This window comes from Myotis myotis, unplaced genomic scaffold (assembly GCF_014108235.1).
Source record: "Myotis myotis isolate mMyoMyo1 unplaced genomic scaffold, mMyoMyo1.p scaffold_m19_p_3, whole genome shotgun sequence".
NCBI classification, from domain to species: Eukaryota; Metazoa; Chordata; class Mammalia; order Chiroptera; family Vespertilionidae; genus Myotis; species Myotis myotis.
In genome coordinates this window covers 126,604,165-126,621,206 of record NW_023416335.1, presented here as the reverse complement: position 1 = coordinate 126,621,206, position 17,042 = coordinate 126,604,165, and the positions used below count along the sequence as shown (strand labels likewise).

The window sequence follows — 17,042 nt, the reverse complement described above, 5'->3', positions numbered from 1 at the left end:
ATAGGGGCAAAATAATTGTTTCTCAAAGGTGGGTCAGAATGGAACATTTGTATCTTCACTTCAACTGGGAAGCAATGAAATGTAATCCTTTGAGTATCATTTTTGGTAGATGTTACCCTTTTGTTTCATCCTCATTTCATGCATTTGGCTTGGGAATATGTCCATGTTTTGACTTCAGAGATTTAAAAAAAAAAAAACAACCCTGTGTTTCCTCTATAACATCTAAATATGTATACATAGATCTTCACTCCTTATCAAATAAATGTTCTTAGCATGACCAGTGTGCAACTGACATTCACATAGCTTATAGAACCTAAGTCTTCTGAGAAATATATATTTTAGCTGAACGTCTATAATCATGACAAGAGATTAATTAAAATGCCAAGATAAGAAACAATTTATTATAGAGAGAAGAAAAATTTCTCATCCAAAATATAGAAATCTGTACAACTTTGCCACAATCAATATACATGAACTGTACAAATTTACACCAGTTCATAATTTACCAAATAAAAGATGACTAACAAAGTTCACAAAATAGATGGTGGTTTGTGGAAAAGACTTTTACCCAATTAAGTACAAGGAAAGTTACAAACCAGACCTCCACTTTCTAAAAATAAGAAGTTTACTCAGTCTTAGAAAACTACAAGCTAGCAAATGTACAGAGCTGGCTGGTGCTACCACCACAGTTGAGACAGTGTCTTTTTAAGGGTCTTAAATTGTAAAGCCTGTTGCCAAGGCCGATTCTGGTCACTTGCTACTTTCAAGGCCAAAAACACAATACAAGGTCTGACCATTTTCCCAGGTCATGCCTACTAGGTTTGTCTTATGTACATTTATACATATTTAAGTGCTAGGTAAAAGTCTTGTCATAAAACTTCCAGTACTACCTTGTTTAAAATGTTGAGCTTTCCTATGCAGCTGCCAAAAAGTTAACAATTTTCAAGTGTAATAGTGCAAATTTCCTCTGCCAAGACCTACTGCAGAGAACAGTTCTTTGAAATACAGATCTGCATTAAAGGGACTGATGTAAAAATTTAGGTATAGCGTCTGGGAGAAACTGAAACCACCCTAGGACTTCACTCCCTAGCAAATAAAGTGATCATTGACTTGGACTCACAGGCTATTAAATTATTGAAAGGTACTGTCCAAACTATGGCACTGTCACTTAAAAAAAATTTTTTTTTACCACTCTATCTTGTGCCAGATCTTCACAGCTGTGACATGATTTAAATTCCATAATCCATCCATCCCCAAGAGGAGCCCACCCAAAGCAAAAATCAAATTTATCCATCCATTATAAGATGATCCATCCACAGACTATATCTTAACCTGATACAGTCATCATATTGTAGTTTTTGGAAGGGCTCGTTCTGCCCAAGAGAAGTTCCTCCTTGCAGCTGATTCTGCTGTCTACCATTTGCACGCTGGAGCTGCTCTGAGTGCTACCTCCTGCTGGTGAGGCCTCGTACAACACGCAGATGGAGCCGTCCTCGCCAATCCTGTAGGACACTTCGTAGGGATCTACCCAGAGTGTGAGTTCACTGGGGAGAAGCCTGAACAGCTCCTGGCTGCTCAGTCCAATCCGCTGCGCCGCCTGTCCAATCAGAGGATCCATTTTATGGTTGATGCGAATGCAACGGTAACCTGATCCCTTGCACGGCTTTTCTGGGAACCAGTGATGTTTATAATGTTCTGTAGAAGAAAAGAACCGGAGAAACAAGGCTTAGACGGGGACGGGTAGCTACCGCTGTGGTTTTCCTTTCCCCGATGGCTCCTTTGAGGGGTGAAAATGAAAACTATCAACTTTTTTTTTTTAAGTGCTCAGCATTGCATTCACGGCTGTGCGTGTGCGGGGAGTGAGCGGGCCGGATTTTAGAAACAATACAGGAGTACCACGGGACAAAAAAAAAAAAGAATGTCCAGGAACCAACCGGTAGAGCCGCCAAAACCAGGAATCAGGCGCGCAGCCTGGACCGGAGAGATAGCACCGGCGGGCGGGCCGGCAGCCGGGCGGGAACCGGTACTTTCTCCACCGCAGCGGCACACAATGGGGTTTATGGCTTTGGAGGAGAGAAGCGCAACCGGACTGTTCACCCCGAAGGGAAGAAAAACAAGCAACCCTACACCAGGCTCTGGGCAGAGCGTAATTGTCCCGGTGACAAATGCGATGATTAATGGGCGGGAGGAGGCGGCCGGGGCGGACGGCACGTCCGTCCCAGGCTGGTCCCAGCCTGGCTCCGGGACAGCGGCGCGGTCCCACCCGGGGCCGGTCGCCCCGCACCGGACGGTTAGGGGGCGGGGGGTGGGGGCGCAGAACCCCCCCGGCGCCGTCGCTCCTTTGTCCCTAGATACGCGGACGGTCCGAGGACCGCGGCTCCCTCCTCGGGGGGCTTTAGTTTCTTTGTTGTGCGTCCCGTGTTCTTCTCCCCTCCACTAGCCAGTCGTGGGGAGAGGGGGCGCCCTCGGCCAAGCCCCTACACCCTCGCCGGAACCCGCCGTTCGTGGGCGGCCAGCGCGCCCGCCCCGGTCCCGGTCCCGCGGCGGGACCCGAGCGCCGCCGGCCCGAGGCACAGCCAGGCTCCCGCGGCCCGACGGCCCGCCCGGGGCTGAGGGACCCGCACCCCCGGCACCCCTCGCCTTCCCACCGAGGCCCCTCACCTGCCAGCAGCTCCTGCAGGCTCTGGCTGAAGGTCTGCAGCTGTCGCTCACTCGTGAGCCCCTTGGTGCGGAGGAACTTGGAGATGAAGGACACGGCGGCGGCGATCTCGCCTATCATGGTGGCAGCCCGGGTGTAGAAGGGATGCATGAGGGCGGCGGGGCTCGGCGGCGCGGCCCCGACGGCGGAGCGGCACCCCGGGCTCCCTCGCGGGTCAGAGGGCTAAGAGGAAGAGAGGGCGTGAGGGGCGGGCGGGCAGCTACTTTTTTTTTTTCTCTTTTCTTTATAGTAAAAAAGTTATTTGAGAGACAGGAGGCGGCAGGAGAGAGGAGGAAACGAGCGATGGCGGCCTGGTCACATCGCTCGGACCTCCCCAGCCGCCTCCGCCTCCAGCTAAGCAGCCTCGGGAGCTCCCAGCAGTTGCATTTCCAGCTCTGGGGGGCGAAGAGATGCGGGCTCCGTGCGGCACTTTTTATAGCGCCGCGGAGAGGAAGTGCGTAGCTGGAGCGTGACGGCTGACTCCGGCCAATCCCGAGATCGCACCATTGTGACGCAAGCAAATTCGGAGCCGGAGGGGGCGGGAAAAGGGCCAGGGGGCGGGCCCAGAGGCCAGGAAGAGAGGGAGGAGCTGACGTAATCCGCTTGTAAACAAATAAACCCCGAGTGGCGGCCGGAGCCCGGAGAGCGGGGGCGGGGAACACGAGAAACTGACGGGTGCGCGTGTGAAAGCCCCGCCCCCCGCCCTGGCTCCGCCTCCCGCCGCCGCCGCCCGCGGCCCTGGGCCAGGGCGTCCCGTGCGCGAGCGCGCGGCCCGGGCGCTCGGACCCGGCGGCTGAGTGCTGTGCGGTGAAAGCCGCTGGGCCCGGGCTGGGCTGCCGGCACGCGCGCTCTCCGCTCCGATGGAGCTGCGCACCGCGCCGCCCGCCGCCTCGCGTACGTGGGGTTTACATCCCGTCCCCGCTCCAGGTGTACCCGGCTGGCTCCCCCAGCAGGAGGAGCGGCTGGCGCAGCGGGGAGTGGGTGCCCGCGCTGAAGGTGCTGGGGGCGCGCAGCGGGTGCAAAAGAAAGTGGGCGGGGGGTGGGGGTAATGGGATGGGGGGCGGGCTCTCGCTGGGCATGCTGCGATCCGTGGGAGCCCAGGTCTCCTCGCAGAAGTGCAGCCAACGCCAAGGAGCCGTGTCTGCTTCACCCTCGGGGGAGGAGTCGGGGATGCCTTTGTAAAAGTTTAATTGCGAAATAAATAAATAAAAGGTTACTTCGCCTTTTGTGGTTGCTGTTGCAGTAACTTCAGGAGTCGAGGGAGAGAAGAGTGGACACTTTCCTGCCTCCAACTTAAGGCTGATAAGGAAAGCCTGTTACTGAATGCGGAGTAACGTGGATCTTGTACATTTTATTATGAATTGGGGGGCGGGGAGGAATAGAATGTATTCTACACTGTTTATACACAAAACCAAAAATTGCTGTTTTCTAGTACACATAACTGCCTGAACGTTGGGTTCTGTTGCTCTTTATGAAAACAGAAGAAAAAAAGATAAAATGTGAAGCTTGTGAAAATATAAGGCATAGACATTTTAGTTTACTGGAAACCCTACTTGCAACTAAAAGGAAAAAAAGACTGGCACGAAGGCGTGAGCCTGCTAAAACAGTTAGGCCCAGAAAAGGGTTAATCTGAACTCCATTAAGGAAGAGAAGAAAAAAAATGGTGAGGCGAGCAGATGGAGAAAGCAAACAAGAGGCAGAAGTTGAACTCTACCAGATGGAAATAAATATCCCGAGCTTAGTTGGTCATCAATATTGCAAAATACAGCACTTTGAGTGTTTTCTCTTTTAATATGGAGCCAAAGGGCATAGAGATGAAGCAAAAGTAGGACTTGTTATAAAGCAGGAGGAGAAAAAGTTTTACTGTTTACATGAAATATGTAAAACTGACTGAAAGAATAACTTCTAGGTTATTTTTTACTCATATGCAATTGCTAGGTACTTACATAGCATTGTTAAACTCACTGACTAGTGAAAGTATTCATTTTCTTTGGATAAATTTATTTAAAAAATGATAAATAAGGTACATTTGTTTCCTTCTAGAACTTTTCAGATAGAACTGTACTTGAAAAATAATCATCATGGTTGTTACTGGGGACCAGAAACCTCTTTTACTACTCAGAAAGGAGACAGGAAACAGAAGTAAATCCTTACAATCTCCCTAGCCTAGAACAAGGTCTTCTGATATCTCTCCTACCACTGCCCACCCTTAAACCTCTGATGTGTTAATTTTCCTTGCATTACCAGTCTTTTGAGCATTAGATTGGAAATCGGGGGCAAGTTTTTCTCCTCTAAGCCTGGTGTCCAACTTGAACTCCCAATAATTCTGAGTTTAAATTTGTTTTGTCACCTACAAAACAAATAACGAAGCTAAGAAAATGCTAGGATTTGAACTCACTGTTGTCTTCAAAGCCCATATTCTCTCCACTGCTTTTAGCCACCTTCCCAGGCAGCATCTAGACCCCTTCTCCAAAGCTTTTTAAAATGAGTTGAATAGGATTAACAGAAAGCTTAGCTCACATATCTCTGAAAGGTTTGCCCTGCCTCCACTGTTTTTTATTGTGTGTTTCCCACCTTAATTCATTCTTTTAAGAGACAAATGGATTTAAGAAATTACTGTTTTACCTGGAGAATTTGGGGTGCACTCAGAAAATAAGGAGATATATATATATATATATATATATATATATATAGAGAGAGAGAGAGAGAGAGAGAGAGAGAGAGAGAGAGAGATGTAGATCCTAAATTCAAGCTTTAGATAGTACACAATGTTAATTGTTATTTTCAGTTCTGGACATACATGTGTTTAGTAATATTTTTCCAGAAATTTAGTCAAGTTCGTCCCTTCCAAGAAACAAGCTGGTATATCTGGACAGCTTTTGGATTATAAAGACACTTTTTCACTTTGTTATGGTAAACTACAGGGCAATCTCAATCATGTACTAACTCATGGCTTGGTGTCCTCATGTAAGTTACTTAACCTCTCTGTATAGTAATCAAAGAGACAAAAGGCTGGTATGAGGTTTAAATGTAATAACTACAGAAACTATTTAGCACTGTCTTCAGCATTCAAATATATATATATATATATATATATATATATATATATATACACATATATATACATATACATATATATGCTTATATTATCATCAAGCAATTTAATAATATTATGAAATTAATTTCTAAAACCTAGAAAGTTTTCAATCAAAGCACTAAAAGTAAATCTTAGGAATTCTGTCAAAACAAATCCAGGAAATGAACCTGGCTTTAAAAATAAGTTTGCAAGAAAAGCACAAATGTCAGGCCTTTGGAAACAATGCTGAAGAGTTCAGAGCGTACTTCTATAGAGGTAACTATTGGACAGCTAACTAGAATTTCAAAGGGCTGGGGGTTTATATTCGCATCCCTCAGTTCTAATGTTACTGGAACTGTTTGCTCTATACTAAAATCTGAGATCCCTGTAGATTTTTTTAGTATTGTTTTTAACCAAAGAGAGAAAAAGAAAAACAAACATTTATATAGCATGGGGAACTGAACATTTTTCTCTGCTTCATAAACTAATAAAATTTAGGGATCAACATAAGATCTTTTATTCGGCTAAAGAATTTGTTTAAATTGATTTCAGAGAGGAAAAGAAAGGAAGAGAACGAGATAAAAACATCAATGATGAGGGAGAATCATTGATCAGCTGCCTCCAGCGGGCTTTACACTGGGGATCGAGTTGAGCTGGCAACTCGGGCATGTGCCCTGACTGGGAATCGAACATTGACCTCCTGGTTCATAGGTTGATGCTCAACCACTGAGCCACGCTGGCTGTGCCAAAGAATTTTTTTTTTTTAAATCACATTTCCATCTGCTATCACTACATTTGAGGGAAAGGATGACATTTTAACATCCCCAAAGTAGGAGTGGTATCCATATCAGAATAAATTAAAGCATGATCTTAATTCAATGAAAATTACTACATGTCACTTTTTGCATTTCATCATGACCTTACATTTGGGAACTTATCTAAACTATTAATCTATGAATATGATAACACTAAATGAAGCTATCATGCCATTAATTTATATACTTACTCTCACTGCCTGGAATACCTGGTCATTTCCCCCTCTATCTAGGTAATTTCTCCTTATTCTCCAAGTAGCCTTCCCTGACTCTGGACTTGAGTACATTTCTGCAGTGCCCTATTGTCCCTTGCTCTGGCTCTGATACTTATCTGACAGACTAGAATTACTATGTTTATTAGCCTATCTTCCTTTCCAGTCTGTAGATTCTTTGAGGGCAGGCATCTCATGCCATTCACTATTGTACTCCCAATGCCTAAGCAAAAGCCCAACCCATAGTAAATGTTGCCTTATGGCAGCGATTCTCAACCTGTGGGTTGCGACCCCTTTGGTGGTCAAACAACCCTTTCACAGGGGTCGCCTAAGACCATCCTGCATATCAGATATTTACATTACTATTCATAGCAGTAGCAACATTACAGTTATGAAGTAGCAACGAAAATAATTTATGGTTGGGTCACAACATGAGAAACTGTATTTAAAGGGCCAGAAGGTTGAGAACCACTGCCTTATGGTGTTAAATAGGCATAAAACCACTACTTGCAAATTGTTAGATGAAAAATAATGTAGAGAGAGTTTTTGCTGCCTAAAATCGGACAGTTAGTATTTAAGGGGAGAAAATAAGTTAACTCTACCGCACTTTTTTCCTGACTGCCTTGTTAATTATTGTATTGATTGCTTTTGAAGATTATCTCTTTTTAGGATAGACTGCATTTGCACAGCAAATGAAATGGAGACCAAGGTGACTTACACGTACGTGTTGCTCAGGAATATTGCGGTATCATCCACATTTTCCCATTTAAGGTCTCCCCCCCCCCCCCCCTTATACTCTTGAAACCCAAAATGTGGTGGTCAGGCCGGAGCTGTTTGTCTTGTAAAACTGAAGAATGAATTCGCAGACAAAATGGTGGGAAGAAAACAAACGTTATTGGGGGGAGGGAGGGGGACAAAGCTTAGGGGGGGATAGAAGGACTTAGGCAGCAGGAAGGGGGCCCAAAACAGATTACCACGTAAGCAAGCTCTTTGTCTAGGGCAGTGGTTCTCAACCTTCCTAATGCCATGACCCTTTAATACAGTTCCTCATGTTGTGGTGACCCCCAATTTCATTGTTACAAATTGAACATAATTAAAGCATAATTATTAATCACAAAAACAATATGTAATTATATATGTGTTTTCCGATGGTCTTAGGCCATCGTGAAAGGGTCGTTCAACCCCCAAAGGGGTCGCGACCCACAGGTTGAGAACCTCTGGTCTAGGGGATGTTCATATACTCTGCTAGCTTCTGATTGCCCCCTTCAAGGAATTCTGACAATATCCAATTATACCAAAGTTCAAGTTCACGCCTGTGGGAGGAACTGATTGAAGACTGCCACTTCAGGTTGGTGGTGGCATCACTGTTCCCGCCTGGCCAGGTCAAGGGTCAAGTTTTTCCTGCCCAGCCAAGTCAAGTTTTCCCCAGCGGTTCGCCTAGCTAGTTCTAGGTCCTTTGTTTGCCTCCATGCCTAACTTCCCTTCCCCCTACCTCCACGTGGTCCCTGTCCCTGACTGCCTACCTAGCCCTCCTTTTCTATCTCCTCACTATTTAGACACATTTTAGTATTTTTACCTCTGGTTTCCATGGATCCCATGGATATCAGTTGCTTGTGTGCTGCTCTCTCATATTGCCATCCTATCCTGAAGTTGATCACAAGGTGGCCTTATGATGCTCATCTCTCACCTCATCCATGTGATCCAGGGTTCCTGGATTATTGCTAGGAAAGTCCCAGAATTTTTAAAATGGCTGTATTACAGTTCACAAGTATATCTGGAAGGCCTTCCACAACCTCCCCTTATAAGCCCACCTATCAAAGATGCAGTTCTTCCCACTCCTAACGGTGCATTTAGGCCCATAGACTTTTTGTTGCCAGTCAGCTAGCTGCATTCACTAAAGTTATATTTACTGTGAATTTACTTCCAAATAGAGCCCTAGGTTGTCCATGGCACTTGCTTTAGAACACTCACAGCTTAACCAACAAGTACAAGGTTGAGTGGGAGAGCTATTTACAGAGTGTTAATTGTGGGAAGCCACCCATTGTCTTCACTAGCAGAGAGGTGTGGACAAGGATCCTGGAAGGCTGGGGATCCTTGAGCTCTGGCAATGGTCAGGGCTGTGCACCCACTGTTAGTCCAGACAATTGTAGCTGGAGCACCTTCCCCATTTACTATTATGTAAATCCTTGCTGATGGGCTAGTCTGCCTATTACTGGAAATTGCCTGCCTAAGGGCCATGGGTGTATCCCAAACCAATAAAAGGTTGGCGAGGCCTGAGCACCTGTGGAAGTCCTTCCTCTTGAGTTGGACTTGCCCGCCTGGTCCTCCAATATTTCCAAATTATTATTTCTTGTCTTGTCTCTTTCATTTGAGTGCGGACCTCTTCCAGATCCTGAACCCTGAACCATGTGGGACGTGGGGGGAAAACCTACAAATTTAACAGTTAATAGCAAATAGAGACAAGGCATTTATTTTGGTGTGTATTTGGGGGCAGGAGGAGATAAGCAAGTCCCCAAAGTGAAGGATCTCTGCTAAACCAGTGAAGTTGGCCATTAATTCAGTCTCTTTGGGAGGAATAAAAAGAGGAGCCTGACCTTGGAATATTTTAATGGCTTAAACCAATATAAGGAAGATAAATATTGTTGGAAAAAATTGTGAGTTGAGGGGGCATATGTGCTGAGGAGTGTTTTTAGCAAGGAAGTAATATGATCAGATTTAGCTTTTAGAAAGCCCTGGGGATGATGGATTATGGAAATGTTGAAGTGACTTCTATATTTGTATTTAATTCTTATTTAAATCTTTAAATAATTTAGCTGTTCATGTGGGCTTATTTCTTCAACTAGAGACCTATGCATGCCTTTTATTTATTCTTTTCTTGGTTACCCACAGGAAGGAGACCACTTTCAGCAGCCTCTCCATTTGGCACCCTGCCTGGCTTTGCTTAGGTGTGAATCCAAGGGCACAATCTAAGGCATAATGGGTTTACATCCACTGGGGTTCAGAAAACGCAAGAGAACTAGAAATCTGAGGGTGCATACAGATTTGGGGCTAAACTGCTGCTTCTTATTAAAGCAATTCAGATTGTTTGGAGAGAATGGGAGGAAAAGAATTAAAGAGCTCCCTAACAACAGCAACAAAAATGATCATAGAGCTCATCATCACTGACAGTGCCTCAGAAAATGTGCTGAGTGTTTTAGAGACATTCCCGTTTACTTCTCCAAAAAATACCACCACGTGAGTATAATTGACAGCATTTAACATTCGAAGTTTCAATCCTAAAGACAATAAGTCATTTACCCAAGGTCTTGGCAACCAGATTTGAATTCTCAAGTCATGGATGGCAAAACTATGCTTTTCCTGATATTACCTTTTCTAAAAGGGACTGTGAGAAATAAAACCCTATAAAGTTAGACGACTATTTGGAGACAAGTAGAGACAGCAAGGTAAAACAAACAACAAAACAAAACAAACAAACAAACAAATTAAGGCAGCTGAAGAGACTTCTTATGGCTGGTATACCTGGAAAATACAGCTACATCTCTTCAAAAGCTCACTGAAAAATGAATCAAAGGACATATTAAAACATTAATCTGCCAAATAAAATAATTTCTCTGGTATGAAAATTACCTTTACGGACAGAGAAGAGAAAGCAGCAAAAACACCCTCTAGTTTAGATTATTTAAGCACCTCACTTCTCCTTTTGAACTAAATTGGCAGGGGGAACCAGGGAGCTGCTCAGCCCCACAGTCCCTCTTCCTCAGCTATCTGGGGAGCACTGGAACTTCTGAGAGTTCAGGTGGAGGAGGCTGGAGGAGAGCAAGAAGGGCTGGTTTTGTGTCTTATCCCCGCAGGGCACTGTTGGCCAGGATGGCCCGCCCTCCAGGTATTCTCACAGATCTTTCTATTGTTAAGCCTCAAGGCCATTTCTCAAAGCCAGGCTTCCTTCCAAGACCTTCTTCCCTTCCTTTTAGCAGAGCTCCGTGGTTCTATTTACTTGCCTCTTTCTAAAGCTCCACCATCTACCCTCTCTCCTGGGGCAACCCCTCAGAGTGTTCACATTTATGGGATGGGGATGTTTATCTGCATCTCTCCAGCTGCTAAAGACCTGTTTCAGTTTTAAGGTTAACAGGAGTCTGGGAAAGAGGCAGATGACGAACTTTGGAAAATTGTGAACTTTAAGGGATTACACAAAGTTCTTACAAGTTATGATCCTGGCCTACAGTGTTTACAACTTTCTGAATCTGGAGCACATGGACCTCCCTTTCCGTTCAAACTTAATAGGGCAGGGGATCAAAACTTCTCAGTTCTTAAAGTGTGGTCCCCAGAGCATCAGCTCAGCATTACCCCTGCATATTCATAGAAATGCAAACTTTTGTCTCTAAACCTACTAAATCAGAAACTCTAGGGTTGACGCCCAGCTATCTGGGCACTAATGTTTCAGAACAACTGTTTTTCAAAAAGTAATGGCAAAATTCTGTCATCTAAAACCAACCAACAAACTTTTTATCTAGGCATATACTATCTCAACTAGAAATTTTGTCCCTTAAAAGAAAAAAATCAGCATACTAATTTAATATATAAAAGCTGCCTTTAAGCGTCAGCTAAGTTTTAAATGATTAGTTATCTGCTTCCCTGAGGTTCTATAGTCTGAGTGAAATGCCTTCTTCCCAGCTTTGGATACATTAAGCAAACTAGGGCAAATAATAATAGCTACATGTTACTCCCAAGAGAGAAGATAATACTCAGGAAGCTTGATAAAGTAATCATGAAATTAAATGTTGGCATAGTCCATGATTTTGAGAGGTGAGTGTGAACTGTTGGGTTCATTGTCTCTAGAACTTTATGAATTCAAGGACAAGGGAGGGGTAAGCAAAGGGAAGCGAAGTTTATTACAGTTAAAGTAACAGAGCTCTCCTCGCAGAGAGAGGGGTCCCGGGAAAGGGTTGCTACAGAAGCTCATTAGTCTAGGACCATGGTCGGCAAACTCATTAGTCAACAGAGCCAAATATCAACAGTACAACGATTGAAATTTCTTTTGAGAGCCAAATTTTTTAAACTTAAACTACATAGGTAGGTACATTGTTATTAACTTAATTAGGGTACTCCTAAGGCTTAGGAAGAGCCACACACACAAGGGGCCAAAGAGCCGCATGTGGCTCGGGAGCCGCAGTTTGCCGACCACTGGCTAGGGGTTTAAATTTCCTGCACTTGCCTTCTCTTGGCTCTTTCAAAGAAATACCACCCAATCTCTTTTTGCCCTCGTCTTCCCGCTTTTAGTTCCCATTCTTGGGTCCAGGGGGAAGGGCGCTCTATGGTTGACTGGTACATTCTGCCTGTCTTGCTCAATTGACCATCTGGTTGATTTCCTCCTTACCTACCATCTCCCCTCCCTGCGGCCCTTCCCCTAAACTGCCTGATCCCACTAACTCCTCATGTCCCCCCTCTCATGGTGTAACCCTACTGCCTGCCCTTAGGGAATTGGGAGGATGACTTACCGCTCTGGCTGCTTCTTGCTGAATGGGGACCTTGTCAGGCCCCTGGCAGTCAGCGTTCCTTTAGGAAAGGACGATCTACAGAGCTGAGGAAAATTGGGTTATTCGTGCGGGGTTCCATTTCCATAACCATCTGTAATTTGAAGGATTCCAGGCAAGAAAGCACAAATTTAGCTAAACGATTAAAAAATGCAAGGTCCAAACATTAGGAGGAGAACTACAGAGACCAGGGGGCCTAGAAAGGGTAGGAGACAAGTTATGCTAGGCAGCCAGGAAGAGAAAGACTGCCCATGTCCCGGCCCCGTTGGTTGTACTTATGCAGCCATTCTGCTTGTTCATAGATTTTCCTTATGTTTGTGTCCACGAAGCCAGTGTTATTGATATCAGTGCAGCAGGTCTTGTTTATAATTGCGCAGACTCCTCCTCGTTCTGCCAAGAGGTAATCAAGGGCTAAACGATTACCCAAGATGACTTTAGCTAAGGAGTCTAAGGATTTAGACTCCTGCTCTGGCTGCTGCCTTGGTAGCCAGATCAGCTAGCCTGTTCCTTCCATGACCTCATGTAATCCTCTCTGATGCCCCTTGCAATGTATAGCAGCTACCTCTGAAGGGAGGTACACTGAGGACAGGAGCCGATCAATCTCTTCGTGATATTTAATAAGGGATCCATTTGCTGTCAAATGTCTTTGTTTCCAGATGGCAGCAGGGATGTGGAGGACCAAGAAAGCATGTTTAGAGTCAGTATGTATGTTTACTCCCTCGCCCTCGCCAAGCTCTAATGTTCTTGTAAGGGCGATCCACTCAGCTAACTGAGCACTAGTGCAGGGAGAAAGGGGAGCGCGCTCCAGAGTGGTGGTGAGGGTGACCCCAGCTACCCAGCCTTATGCGCCTCATGTTCCATGAAGGAGCTTCCGTCCCACAGGATCAGATGGGGACTTTCTAAGGGAGTCTCCCTTAAGTCTCCTCGGACCTCGTAGGTTTGGAGCACTGCCTGCTCACAGTCATGTTCTTTATTTGTTTTTCTTCCACAAGGAAGGTGGCTGGGTTTAAAGAGGCCCACACTTTTATTTGACTGTAGGTCCCTCTACTAGGAGTGCCTGATATTTGAGAAGACAGCTCTCTGAAAGCCATGAGCTTCCTTTGGAGGATAGTAAAGCCATGATGTTATGAGGAGTAAGAACTGCCAGGTCCTTTCCTAAGGCTAACTGGGTGGCCTCTGGAACCAGCAGCGCCACAGCAGCCACCGCCCGCAAACAGGCAGGCCAGCCCTTGGCCAGGATGTCCAGTTCTTTACTCAGATATCTCACTGGCTGTTGAGCAGGGCCTCAGGCTTGGGTCAGTACTCCTACGGCCATCCCTCCCCTTTCAGTAACATATAGGTTGAGTTCTTGCCCTGTGGGGAGACTCATGGCTGGGGCTTGGAGGAGTGCCTCTTCGAGCTGGTTAAATGCTAGCTTAGAGTCAGGCTCCCATTCAATAGATTGTCCTTCATTCTTTTGAGACTTTCATTCATTGGTATAAAGGTCTGGCTATATCGTCATATCCTGGATTCGAAGTCTACATTTATCTCCAGAAATCCTCTTAATTGTTTGAGCATCTGAGGGAGTGGGAAGGAAGAGATGGGTTTGACCCTGTTCTCCCCTAATGCCCTGGTGCCTGTGGTCAGGTTTGGCCCAAAATGTTTTATGGAGGTATAGCAAGTTAGAGTAATTCAAATTCCTGGTAAGACTTCATCTAGCCACGGAGAAGTGCTCTAAAGAAAATAAAATGGTGATGATTAGCATATCAAATTGCATGTACTCTCTGAAGGGCACAAATAAGAGACTCCCCACTATCTTGTGTTCTTATTGATTTGTTTAGTAAATACTTGTTTTCCCTAAAGGAAGCAGAAGCAATCTTCAGCATCATTTATTAACATTAGTGCATGTGTTGAAAACATTCCATATTTGCATGTTTTTTTTAATAGAAGTCTCTTTTGAAAATCTGTTCAGTGAGCAAAATGTAGGAAATATTCTCATCTTCTGAAAATCAATTTGAATTTTGACTGTGATGCTGTCTTTTAAACTCAAGGAAAGGTTTTGTTCCTGATTTTCTTTCTTGCAGAAACAAAGCTGCCTGTCCAATGTTTAGATGATAGTGATTATGTTAGTTAAGGCACGTCTGTCTTTATGCTAGAAGGTTCTATCCTCAGTCCCTTAGAATACATGATCTCACCTTTTTTTTTTTTAAAGGAGGTTTATTGACATATGTTTTACATGTTATAAAATCCAACAGTTTCAAGTGTACAACCCAATGATTTTTAGTTAATTTATGGGGTTGTACAGCCATCCCATAATCAGTTTCAGAATATTTTCATTACCTTCAAAATAATCCCAAACTCATCTCCGGACATCCCAGCCACAGGAATGCAATAATCTACTTTCTGTCTCTATAAATTGCCTATTCTGGACACTTTGTATGGATGAAATTATACAATATGTAGTCTCTTTTGTCTGACTTATGATTAGCACAACGTTTTTGAGATTCATCCATGTTCAGCATGTAACAGAAATTCTTTCTTTCTTTCTTTCTTTCTTTCTTTCTTTCTTTCTTTCTTTCTTTCTTTCTTCCTTTCTTTCTTTCTTCTTCTTATTGTATCTTCCTAAAATTTTCCCCTGAGGGAAACTCCATATTAAGAAAGCTTAATTTTATAGCTGTATGCCAGATTGACAGGGGCCAACTTTGGGAGCTACTTTTACTGCTCCTTCCCATGGCCCTTTTCCTTGAGACATTATTCTACCCCCTCTAAAGCCTATGAGATAGCCTTTCTCGATAGCCTGACCTAGACACTGCTCTCCAAGGCCATTGCCTGCTACAGAGTTAATCACTTGCTTACTTTTGGTGCCTGTCATGTTTCACACATCCATACCCCAACCTCAACCTGCCCAAGGAATAAGTCAACTGGTTTGGGAGAAAAATATCCATCCTCAAAACATTTACTTCAGAGGAGACCTCTTGGGACACAGAAATTTCAGGTTGGAAAGAAGGCACTAAGAGCACTCCAGTTACATCATCTAACTAAGAATCTACCAGATAATTTAGCCCAGAGGATTTAGCAAAAAAGTCAAACTCTTAACAGAAGCTTTATTTAGGTTCATGCTAACAAACAAGATCAGCAGATAAATCCTCTAAAAGAAAGTTCTCTTTCATTTGACTTAAAAAAGAAGCACATTTGAACCAAAACAGGAACTACTCTGGCAATATATGTGTGAAAAAAATAAGCACCCTATGGGGCTCTTTTTAAATTAGCCAGAGTACACAGAGAAGCCTTTGAAAAGAAAACTCTGGGGGAAAAACATTTTTCTTGTTTTCATAAACACTCATTGTTTAACCATCTAAAGAAAGTCCAAAGTTATGATTAAGTCCCCTCACCTCCTAAACGAATGAGCTCTTTAAGTCACTCACTTCCTCTCCCTCAGTGGCTATACTTTCGGATGCTGGAAGCATAACTTGAAAACCAACCTACCAGGGAAGCAGGAAGTGACTTAGGAGACCTTAGTTTTCAAACTGGATACACACATGTAGGGCTGTGCCCTGCATTCATAGCACAGAGGAACTAACCTGGATAGGGCCTTCAAGATGAGTTGCTCAAAAGACTGAAAAACAATCTACAAAGGCACCATAGAATTAACCAAAGCAGAACTCTGTAGTTCTAGCAGGGAGAATAAGAAAAGACAGACCAAAGATGAGGCTGAAAAATCATGTGAGGCCAGAGTATAAGTACCTTGTAAAGTGTAGTCAAGATATTAATGATATCCAAAGAATAAGGGGAAGTCACTCAAGAAGTTTAAGCCAAGGAGTGACATGACAGATTTGCATACTAAGAATCACACACATTACGGCCTAGGGAAATGGGTATTCTGATATTTTAGAAAAATTAGAAGTAAAGGTCCATTCTTATGATGTTCTATTCCTTATTTGCTTTGTATGAGAGCTGTAAGAATATCTGAAACCAAGACCACATCTTTTAAGAAGCTTCTTTGATCTGCTCAAATATCTATACTAATAATAGCCTAGGTGGTCATCACACCCTCATGCATCGCGCCCTAATGTCATCACAAGATGGCCATCACAAGATGGCTGCATGCACAGCAGAGGTGGGGACCAGTGGAGGAGGTGAGTCACGGCAGGGGAGGGCAGCTGGGGGTGATCAGGCTGGCAGGGGAGGGCAGCTGGGGGTGATTAGGCCAGCAGGGGAGGGCAGCTGGGGGTGATCAGGCCCGCAGGGGAGGGCATTATGCTAAGTGAAATAAGCTAGTCAGAAAAGACAAGTACCATATGATTTCACTCATCCGGAATCTAAAGAACAAAATAAGCTAATAAATGAAATAGAAACAGACTCATGGATAGAAAACAGACCGACAGCTGTCAGAGGAGAGGGAGACTATGGGGCTGGGTGAAAAGGTGAAGGGATTAAACAAAACCAAACAAATAAAAAACTCATAGATACAGACAATAATATGGAGATTATCAAAGGGGACGTGGGGTTGGGGGAGGTAAAAGACAGTATGGGGGAATAAATGGTGATGGAAGTATTATGGATTTGTGCACCTGAAACCTTTATAATTTTAGTAAACAATGTCACCCTAATACAATTTTTTAAAAAGACTATCATGCTTTAGCTGGTTTGGCTCAGTGGATAGAGCATCAGCCTGTGGACTGAAGGGTCCCAGGTTCAATTCCAGTCAAAGGCACATGCCCGGGTTGCGGG

General features: G+C 44.2%; 1 protein-coding gene across 1 annotated transcript; it reads right to left on the bottom strand.

Annotated features, from left to right (window-relative positions):
* Positions 1-373: 373 nt before the first annotated feature.
* On the bottom strand, positions 374-3,119 carry BTG1 (BTG anti-proliferation factor 1). Its single transcript, XM_036301381.1, has 2 exons — positions 2,662-3,119; positions 374-1,695 (listed from the first exon to the last, which is right to left on the bottom strand). Exons 1-2 carry the CDS (start codon positions 2,807-2,809, stop codon positions 1,328-1,330), a joined length of 516 nt encoding a protein of 171 aa, XP_036157274.1. The 5' UTR covers positions 2,810-3,119; the 3' UTR covers positions 374-1,327.
* Between the last annotated feature and the right edge of the window lie 13,923 nt (positions 3,120-17,042).